This window comes from Saimiri boliviensis, chromosome 13 (assembly GCF_048565385.1).
Source record: "Saimiri boliviensis isolate mSaiBol1 chromosome 13, mSaiBol1.pri, whole genome shotgun sequence".
Classification (NCBI taxonomy): Eukaryota; Metazoa; Chordata; class Mammalia; order Primates; family Cebidae; genus Saimiri; species Saimiri boliviensis.
This window is the reverse complement of record NC_133461.1, coordinates 15,444,853-15,455,363: the sequence shown is the minus strand read 5'-3', so window position 1 is coordinate 15,455,363 and position 10,511 is coordinate 15,444,853. Positions and strand designations below refer to the sequence as shown.

Genomic DNA, 10,511 nt, shown 5'->3' with positions numbered 1-10,511 from the left:
TACCCCATTGCACTCCAGCCTGGGCAGCAGAGAAAGACTGTCTCAAACAACAACAACAACAACAACAACAACAACAACAACAACAACATTTTCTTCCATCCAACCAATTGGCTAGGTCAGAAACCTGGGTGTCTTACTGCAGCTATTACTTCCTAAATAATTCCTCCAGGCTGTTTCTTTCTCTCCATTTCCACTCCCAATACTCAAATGTTTTCCTAATTTATATATAGTAACCACACTGTTTATTCCTCTCATCTATTGATATCAGAGTAGCCAGAGATGTATTTTTAAGATGCAGATATGATAATTTTATGCCCCTCTTTAACAAACAAACCTGTAATGAGCTTCTTATGCCTTTTACCATAAAATAGAAAGTTCTTAATGCGGTTTACAAGGTTCCTCATGTTTGGGATCTGCCTTCTACTCCAGGCTCTTTATGAACCACCCTTGTTTTGAAATTTCCTTTCTACATAATTAATCTACTTCTAAATTATTTTTCCTATATGTAACTGGACACTTCCCCTGTACTGAGAGAAAAAAGGTAAAGCAAAAATTATTTAAGTCATTATTTTATTGATAATGTATTTTATAGAATCACAAAATTTAGAAACATAAGTAGAATTTCAGGTATCACCTAAATTCAAAGAAATATGGGTTTATAGGTTGCTCAATTTGAAGAGAAAGTATGATTTGGTTTGGTTCATATAAAACGGGTCACAAACAGAATTATGTATCAAATTTAGAAGATAGAGTATTAAAATATTCATCTTGATTTTTCCTCAAGGAGAATTTTTCTGCAAGAAAAAGTAGGTATATGTGTGTTTATAAAGAGAAAGAGAGAAAGGCATGTTATTTCAATCATTAAATTCTTGATGATGACTATGAGATTAAAAAGAAATATGAGTCAAGAGAATCTGTTGTTGCCAGCAATCAGTTTACCAGAACGACTGTAGGTCAACATTTTGCCAAAAGGAGTGACAGACTAATTGCGTCTAAGGGGATGAGAATCTGCCAAAGAAGAGGATGCTATTGGTCTTATTTTGCCTGATGAAGAATAGGAAAGGGTGATTACAATGGAACTCTTCATTAGGAGGTGATGTGACGCCTGTTGTTATCACCGTGACAGCTGTGGCCTTTGCTCCCTCCTCAGTGACCTCCACAAAGGCCTTGTGTAGAACGTGAGATACCACAAGATCCCGGCTCCCAGCCATGCCTGAGAGGTCTGCATCACCGAAGACATCCACCATTCCCATGGTGCTCAATGTGTCCTTGAGATCATAGGCCTCTTCCACTTTGAACCGAGGTAAGTGTAAATTCACACGCACCTCTCTCATGTTCTGCAAACTTGTCCATTTCATCAATTTTTCAGCAGTGAGTTTCTCTTCAAGCTATACAAATGGAAAAAAGAAACTGATATGACTAACTAAAGATCTCTAATACACCTTAACAATCAATTGACTATATGGAGAATCTTTATTTTGGCAATAAATGTAAAATACAGAAGGTTCACTTCATTAGATATTATTCTAATGGGAAAAATGAGTCCTTAATATATAAATATGTTTGATTATATGTGTATGTATGTATGTAGGTACATATGTATGTAAACACAGAATCACGTTTTTACATATTCGTAATGTGTATATATGTCTGTATACAAATGTATAATACATATGTAAAAATATGATTACATTATTTTGTACACAATGAACTATGTATCATTATTTCTTGTGTCAACAGCCTACTACATGTATCAGTTTTTAATAGGCTCTTCTTATTTTCCTGTATACATTATTTAGTACATATTCGCGATTAGTGTATACCCTAAATTTCTATTCCCTTTTTTGCTTGGTGTGTTTGTAAACTTTCCTCACATTGCTATATGTTTCTCCAGTCAAGGTTAAATTGCTGCATAATAATATCATCAAATTGATATCCAATGCATGTAACTATAATAAATTAATAATTAAGCCTTCAGTTCATGTCAGGCCCTATGCTAAAATATTTGTAATATGAAGCTGAGTCATCATTCCTCATTTTGAATTTTTCATTATTTTGATGTAACTTGGTCTCAAGCTTTTATCTTGCTTAAATTTGGTATCTGAGGAAAAAAGTCAGGGAGTAGAAGGAAGAGTTGCAGATGCAAGTTTTTACCTTCTGCAGACCATCAGGTTCATTTGGCAGCAGCACAATCATGCTTAGATCTTTGGCTTTGTATGGCATTTCCAGGACCTTTGCCTGTACATCCTCCAGCAAGGCAAAATTAAAGAGCGTGTATTGCCTCATCATCTGTACGGGTTTGTATGTATTCTGCAATAAATCAATGTGTCCAACAAATACCAAATGAGACACAAGACAAAAAAGAAAATATTATTGAGATACTAACACATCCTTCTTCATCTAATAAATAACCCAGGAATTTAATGAGTTAGAGATGATAGTTTCTTCTGGTATTCCTAACTAAATAAAGTTATAAGACTCAAACAAAATAACAGACATGAAAACTTCTATTTTATACTTGTCATGGTACTTTCCATCAGAAATGTTTAAATTTAACATTCCATATATTAATATATTACATTATATAAATAAAATATAGAGAATACCTTGTTTGACCAAAATTTTTCCTCTTTAGTATCTTCTTTATTAAATTTCGTCTCCCACTGCCCTTTGAAATAGATTGCGTTCACAAGAACCAATTTGGTGTCTCTATCAATAGTCTTATTAGGAAATAGGTTTTTAATTTTTTCTGCAAGGGAAAGAATAAAAGAGTCTTTTTTTTTTTTTGAGACAGAGTTTCGCTCTTGTTGCCCGGGCTGCAGTGCAATGACGTGATCTTAGCTCACGGCAACCTCTGCCTCCCAAGTTCAAGCAATTCTCCTGCCTTGGCCTCCTGAATAGCTGGGATTTCAGGCATGTGCCATCACACCTGGCTAATTTTGTATTTTTAGTAGAAACGGGGTTTCTCCATTTTGTTCAGGCTGGTTTCGAACTCCCGACCTCAGGTGATCCACCTGCCTCGTCCTCTCAAAGTGCTGGGATTACAGTCTTGAGCCACTGTGCCTAAAAGAATCTTTTTACACAAGGTACAAATGGTTTGTCTGGAAGATGCTTTGCAAATGTTCGTGACTGATTATTAATTATTCACCCAAATCCCTACTTTAGATTCACTGACTTTGATCTTTAAACCATTAGACTTACTGACCAATGGTTCACCAGATGCAGCTTTCTTCAAGGCTCCAGCTGGATAAAGTTACCCTTGGTGGTGACATCACTCCTTGTGGTAGAGAAGTAGTTCGTGTTCTCTGTCTCTGAGTGACTCCAGTCATCTGACATGGAATACTGACAAACTGATTTTATCTACTCTTTCAACAGATCTCTTTCCTTTCTCCTTCTCTCCTCTTCCTGCTTTTTATTTATTTATTTATTTTTAAAAACTATGTGTAGGTAGAATAGATGTCTACAGTATCTAGACTTCGTTCAGCTCTTTGCCCGTGATGGGGAAGACAGCTGTGATAATCCCTGTAGGACGGAGACATGGTCCAGGCAGCTCCAGCTCAGATGGCAAAAGGATGATTTACTGGAAAGCTGCTTGTTTCCCAACTAGTAAAGGAGAAGGGAGACACTTTCTAATGTTTTCTTTTAAATATTCATCATAAAAAATTGGCTCTGATTTAAAGAAAAGAATATGATCTCAAAATGGGCCTGAGCAGAGACAGGGTGATCCACAAAGCTATTATCATCCAGGGACATGTGCAAATAATTCTCCAGCTGTGTTTCCATCTAATTGGCTTCCTGTGATTTCCTCTTTGGTTTCCCTAGGCTGTCTTCATATTCATGTAGACAAGTCCTTCACTTGCATTGCCCTCCTCTGCTCTCCCTGCAAACCCATCTCAATCCCTATCCCTGGTCCCTCATGCAGCATCAGGGACAGGGCTCACTCGCATAGGTTTCTCAAAGGTGTTTCTATAATGGATGGCTCTCCTACCATTCGTTTGACTTTCCACCCAGGAGTTAATCTTCTTTCGACTTTCTTCTGGAGCTTTTGCAAAATCAACAGATTCCACACTGGTCTGGTAATATTTCTTCATGGCATCTAAATATTCCTTTGGGATAAGAAGGAAGAAAGTAGGAAGTAAGAGTAATTTATGTAACTATATACTACCAAATTTATAATTATAATAAGCTGAATCCAGACCCTGAAGAGATGCAGTATCTCCTGTCCATGCATATTTTTATACAGGTGCCATGCAAATAATACAAAATAAGAGTGTGGACCAGCGCAAGAAAGGGGTCACTGAAGGCCAATACCACCTGGCAAAAGGCAGAAGCAGAAGAGGCTGTGGTTTGCAAACTGCGGAGGAGGTTTCCGTGAAGGAGATTCATTGCTTCTGAGACTTCTCACCAGTAATTTCAACCATGATGTTCCTGACCTTAGTTTTTATCTTTGATGCTGTGCATTCAGTATTTCCTGGTACTTCCTCAACTATCCCCAGGAATTCACCCAAGCCTGCCCATTCCAATAATATCCCATTAGCCATACATACATTTCCCACCAAGATGTATATACTATGTGACTGAGTCAGTGCCAGCTCATTGATGGTGTTTTATTACTTGCTGCTACCCAATCTCCTCCTCTTTAATTGCAAAATTATCCCTAAATCCACACTTCCCTGATATATTGTCGGGGTCTGGGACACTCCAGTGGGGGAGACTTGTGGAAATGGAGCTAATGCACTCTGAGTAAATGCTCTCCACCTGCGTCAGTCAGACTCATGTGCCTTAGCTCTCTTCCATGTGGCCAGTCAGAGTCACAGACACCAGGCTGCAGATGAAAGGTTTGTAGGCCAGGTGAAATTTACCTTTAAAAATTGATACGTCTTTTCTCCGAAGAGCTTGTTGGCGATCTTCAGTTCATATGCATCAGTGGATTTGTTTAATTCAGTCAGAAGCTTTTGAAACTGCTGATGAACATTTCCTGACTTATCAACCTTCAAATGTCAGAAAAGGAGCTCATTGAATTACCGTATCAATGTAAACACTAAAACCATGCTAAGTGTGTTAGGATCAATCACTTAAGGCTAGTAGTCTCAATGATGACCTTTGTGCTTATTCCCTGATACTTGGTGTATTTCACCTCAAACACTCTTCAAAATACACATTATGTTTGACTTCTTCCAGAAAATTCTTCCTGCTCTAATGTACTCCAATCTTTTCTCTTCTGAACTAAAGCTGCAGCACTGTCTACCACTGGATTTTCCCCTTGGTGGTTTAAATGGTTAGGTTTAGCTTCCCAGTTAAACTTTCAGCTCCTTAAGAGCAAGGACCATATTTCGCTTCTAACAACCATCAAGGATGTGAGTATGTTGAAGTTTGGATATTTTAAATAGATCATGCCAGGAACCCCTGTTACACCTCTTGGTGGTATCACCTTGTAAGACACATTGACTGATCTATGGTGCTTTCCTCATGATGGTCATTCTCTGCACATAATAACAGTGTGTGCCAGGTACTTGGCTAAGGGTTTTACATGGGTAACTCTTAAGTCTTTAGTTCAATTCAAATGAAAACAAGAAAGCTCAGAGAATTTTTTTAAAAAAAACCCCTCTTTATAGAGACATACATTAGAAGTGCCAAGTTTTGAACCTAAGTCTGTTTAAATCTAGACCTTCTACTTTCCTGCAAAGCATTTTGCACTATTAAGGCTCTAAACCAATGTATTCCATAGCAATCAGTTTCCAAAATATACTGGACTTGTGCTTATTCCTCTTAATCTCATTAGTGACTCAATTAAAATTAAATTATTCAACATTATTGTGATTAGTATATTACAGCTATTTTATAATAATAATATTTATTATGACTTTTTATGGGCAAGGCATTTGTTGTAAATGTTTCCATGTATTTGCATGTATTGAGTCAGATTTTTTATTACCCTTTGTTTCCTGGGATGATGTCACTGGGACTCCAAGCATTGTGTCCTCCCTGTGTTCATCATTTGTGAAGAGCAAAGTTGGAATTTCAGCCCAGCCTATACTGGTCCAAACCTATGCTCTGAAGTACAGTGCTGTCTTTCAGTAATGCAGAAACGTGGAATAATAATTATGTGCCATGAATTGCCAAATCACTCTGCATGTCTCAATCTTTTTGTCCAGGATTTCCCTTAAAAATGGCCATTTCTTAGTTTCTGTGAAGTTCCAGGTTTAAACTATGACCTGCTCAGGTATCTGAAGCTGAACCAAAGGACTCTGTGGCTCACCTGATATGTGGCAGCTTTTTCTGTGGTGTTCTCTGTGATTTGATCAAAGTGAAGAACCTGGAAGAGACAGGAAGCAGGACAAGAGAACTTTACTCAAAAGATCTGTTTAAGTTAGTGGTCTCACAGGAATGGGAATTCCTGCTCAGCCCCCTGTGCTACCCATCAGGCCACCAGATCTGTTACCATCTGCTTGCTAGCCGACAGAACTACAGAGGAAAACTGCGACAGGTGAACGTAATGAAGCAGATACCTACCTTGTTAATTTGTTGTGCAGTGTTTCCTTTGGCCCCTAAGAGGACCATCCCTAATGCTGTTGTGATGCTGATAGGGGAATAGAAGATGTTGTTTTCTGATTTTCTGAACTGTTGGAACAGGTCGACCAAGAACTGGGTGTTGGCCTCACTGAGGGAATTCATGGTGAACCTGATGTGATCTGGAACTCCTGAAAAAGCATCAAATTCCTTTCAGAATGACTTTCATAAATGGAGTGTCATTTTATAGTACAATTTTCTTAAAGAAAATGACATATCTGGGTTGTGAGATTTTGACAAAGTTTTTCTTTCTTACTTTTTAATGTTTCAAACTTTCTACAATGTGCATATATTAAATACATTAATCTCATAATTAGAAGACTCACAAGATTACTGTTTGTAAAGACTATTGTAAATAAGTAATAGACCATCTTTATCTTTCCTTCATTGCTGGCTACACTAGGGCTAGGTAGGAAGTCTTTATAATGACTGCTAAGAGGAGACCTCTGTGGATCCCATCCAACCAGCTCTTAAGAGACTTCCCTGATGCTTCCTTCAAGGTTCTGTGGCTGGGAGGCACTCTCCTTCTGTGTTGCTAAGGGCGTTTTTGCTTACATGGAAATAAGCAATTTAGATAAAGGAAAAATCAGATAAAATAGGTATTTTAATTTTGCCCCAGCAGAATAAGTAAAATATAATCAGACAGAATGAAGGAAATGCATGATATAGAACATAGTATCATTATTATGCTAAAAAATAATTTATGTTATTAAGCTGGAGTGGCTTGAAGCACTTACCTGTGTTCCTAGAGGAAACCGAGGTGAGCAGGGAGCCTGTGCGTGTCTGTGGAATGAACGGTGAGATCCTGAATTTATACCTCTCCTCTTACCGCCTCTCTCAGCTCTGCGGTTGGTATTTCGTTACTCAGCTTCAGATTTCGCAAGGAGGCTAACATTCACTTTTATGAGTAAGAAAATTTATCACAAAGGACAGGATTACTGTTCTACCACTGTATATTCTTTTTAGTCTATGGGGAAAAATGCAAAGCAGCAACCACTGGCTCATTCGAAATGCATGTAGGTGCCTTTCTAATACTAGTGAGAATAACGTTAGAATTTCAATTTCCTCTCATTCATTTCAACTCCATCCCTTTGTATACTACTCCGGCTGTAAAAAACAAACAAACAAAAAAGAACATTCTTTTCTTGGAGGTTGAATTGTCTTTAAGGCATACATTGAACACCATAAAACTAAAAAGCTTACATTTCCTGTTTTTCAGTTCTGAAAGTTTTTGTCATCCTATGAATTTCCTTAGCAATTTTTCTGTAGAACCAGGAATATAGTTCTAATTCTAAGTCCAAAGAGATACTGAAGAAGTGTGCTTGAGGATCTCATAGCATACTGTGGAGAACAGGATTCCACTGCCTTCTCCTGCATGCTCTGCTTTGGCAGTGATCCTACCAGTGCCCCTTGCAACCATCCCAGATGTTTTCTGTTGCTTAGGGTCAGTGAGAAAGTCATTGACCTTGCTGAGTCATATAGTTTGGCTGTGTCCCCACCCAAATCTTGACTTGAATTGTATCTCCCAGAATTCCCACTTGTGGCTAGAGGGACCCAGGAGGAGGTAATTGAATCATGGGGGCTGGTCTTTCCCATGCTATTCTCGTGATAGTTAAAAAGTCTCATGAGATCCGATGGGTTTATCAGAGATTTCTGCTTTTGCTTCTTCCTCATTTTATCTTGCTGCCATTGTGTAAGAAGTATCTTTTACCTCCTGCCATGATTCTGAGGCCTCTTAAGTCACGTGGAAATGTAAGTCCAATTAAACCTCTTTTTCTTCCCAGTCTCAGGCATGTCTTTGTCAGCAGCATGAAAACAGACTAATATACTGAGTTAACAGGCTGACACGGAGAAGAAAAATCGAAACAAACAGGAGCCATTTTGAAAGGTGACTTTCTAATTTTTATTTTAAAATGAAGCAGAAAAATAAGTTGTTTGAGCTGTTAGGAAAACAACGTTTCTTGTGGTCCTACCATTTAGAGCCTGCCTTCCGACTCATTCCAGTGTTTCTTCTGGAATCTCTTGTAATCTGAGTCATGTCTATGGCCAGGGAGAGGATTATTGTCCAAGGAGATTTAATCCAATATCTCCATCACTACCACCATAGGGAACTGTTTTGTGGACCCCCTTTTTATTGAGAGATAATTTATATACCATAAGGTTTACCATTTTCAGTTGTCCACTTCGGTGATTTTTAGTACATTCACAAAGTTGTGCTGTCGCTGTCATGATCTCATGCCACAATTATTTTACTGCCTCCAAAAGAAATCTTGTACTTCCTTTTCCCCTCTCTCAAGACCCTGGAAACCATGAATCTACCTCCTGTTTCTATGGATTTGTCTCTTGTAAGCATTTCATATGAATGAAATCATACAGTAATTGTCCTTTTGTTATGGGGGGGGCTCTTCTTTCACCAGTATTATTTTCAACGTTCATCCATGTTGTCACATGAATCAGTACATCGTTCCTTTTTGTGGCTAATATTCCATTGAATGAATAGAGCACATTTTCTTTATTCATAAGTTGCTGGACATTTGTGTTGTTTCTATCTTTTTGCTATTGTGGAAATGATGCTCTGACCTTTTATGTATATTTTTTCCCCATGGCATATGTCTTCATTTCTTTTGGGTATATACCTGTGAATGAAATCACTCGGTCATGTGGTAACTTTAGGTTAATATTTCGAGGAAATGCCAGACTCTTTTCCATAGACGCTGCACAATTACGCATTCCAACTGACCATGAATAGAGTTCTGATTATTCCACATCCTTCCCAACACTTGTTATTGTCATGTGCACTTTTTAACAGGAGCCGTGAGTTTGTTTTCTCAGCACATCACAAAGTCATAGGCAGATTCATCTACAACAAGTTTCCAGAAACACAGAGGATGGACGTAAGGGATGGAAGGGAGAAAGGGAGCTGTGTTTCCAGTCAGAAAGTTTCTCACCTTCCTGTTTCCCCAACCCCCAAGACGTGCTGTTCTTAGGTCTCCTGTATTGATACATATGTTTCAAATCTCTGAATGAGATTGGGAAGTATAAATTCCCTGATTTAAGTTGGGGAATAGACTTATGGGGAATAGACTTACGAACTAAAAAGTCTAAGTCTCATGAGATCCAATGGGTTTATCGGATCTCATGGAAGAAGAAAAAAAATAAGAGGAAATATCTGAGATGCAGAATTCCAAAAATGAAGAATGGGCTTCTCTGCTGAGTCTGTATCCAGGGCTATAAGCCAAAAAAATGGACTTTCCTCTGTATGGAGTAGTCTGGGTTTACTTGGGTACCAAAGAGAAGGAATATAATGTCTATAGAACAGAAGCAAGAAGCTCAGCCTGGGAATGGAGGGAAAAAAAACAGGAAAGCAAACTGAGACAAACTGGGCTTATAGGGTACCAATCTGTGGAAGAGAATTTCAGACTATGGCTGAATCTCCTGAGATGCTGAGGTTTGTTATGAAGAGATTGAACTTGAAGAAAGATACTTATTGAAAATGACCAGAAGTTTGCTTAGAGAAAGCGTGGATTAGTTCAAATGAAAAATCATTTCCAGCATTTTTTTTTTTTCTGTTCCTAAAAAGTGCTCCTGATCCCTTCTACAAAGGCGTGTCTATAATTCCTTATCTTTGGACATGTGAATATTGGAGGCAAAGAAATGTGGACTTGGAGAAATCTGGGGCCAGCTTGCTCTCTGCAGGCTCAAGATCAACCATCCTACATAGAAAAAAAAAAAGTGCTCCTGGCACTTGGTAGATAGGATAGACAGGACATATTCTGATGTCATATGTTGTCACAGAGAATGCCGCAATTCCAGGAAGTTTTTTGCATGTGAACACTTGCCAACTTATGTCTCTTGGTATTTCATAAACCTACACTAACTTCATTGGCTCCAGGAATCCAGAAATTAAAAACAAATCCTCAATGGGAATTTACGCTTTCAGG

The 10,511-nt window shown here is 38.2% G+C and overlaps 1 protein-coding gene and 1 non-coding gene across 3 annotated transcripts; one reads left to right on the top strand and one right to left on the bottom strand.

Annotated features, from left to right (window-relative positions):
- Positions 1-556: 556 nt before the first annotated feature.
- SERPINB3 (serpin family B member 3) lies at positions 557-7,355 on the bottom strand. 2 transcript variants are annotated; one of them, XM_003926013.4, is made up of 8 exons: positions 7,308-7,355; positions 6,514-6,701; positions 6,260-6,316; positions 4,863-4,991; positions 3,989-4,106; positions 2,607-2,749; positions 2,155-2,310; positions 557-1,388 (listed from the first exon to the last, which is right to left on the bottom strand). In XM_003926013.4, exons 2-8 carry the CDS (start codon positions 6,673-6,675, stop codon positions 993-995), a joined length of 1,161 nt encoding a protein of 386 aa, XP_003926062.1. In that variant the 5' UTR covers positions 6,676-6,701; positions 7,308-7,355; the 3' UTR covers positions 557-992. The 2 variants fall into 2 exon arrangements, with proteins under 2 accessions (XP_003926062.1, XP_010335044.1); XM_010336742.3 differs by having other exon boundaries at positions 2,155-2,247.
- Positions 7,356-10,160: 2,805 nt separating this feature from the next.
- On the top strand, positions 10,161-10,291 carry LOC120361737 (small nucleolar RNA SNORA38). The gene has a single exon (XR_005577870.1). It is a non-coding gene; the product is annotated as a small nucleolar RNA SNORA38 (small nucleolar RNA).
- The last annotated feature ends 220 nt before the right edge of the window (positions 10,292-10,511 follow it).

Bases quoted from the DNA above. Each gene is read 5' to 3' on its own strand.
- SERPINB3 (XM_003926013.4), bottom strand. From the start codon at position 6,675: ATGAATTCCCTCAGTGAGGCCAACACCCAGTTCTTGGTCGACCTGTTC. The intron at 2,311-2,606 runs GTATTCTCTATA...GATTTATTGCAG, and splicing joins AAAAATTTTGGTCAAACAAG to AATACATACAAACCCGTACA. The intron at 1,389-2,154 runs GTAAAAACTTGC...CCATTTGTATAG, and splicing joins AACCTGATGGTCTGCAGAAG to CTTGAAGAGAAACTCACTGC.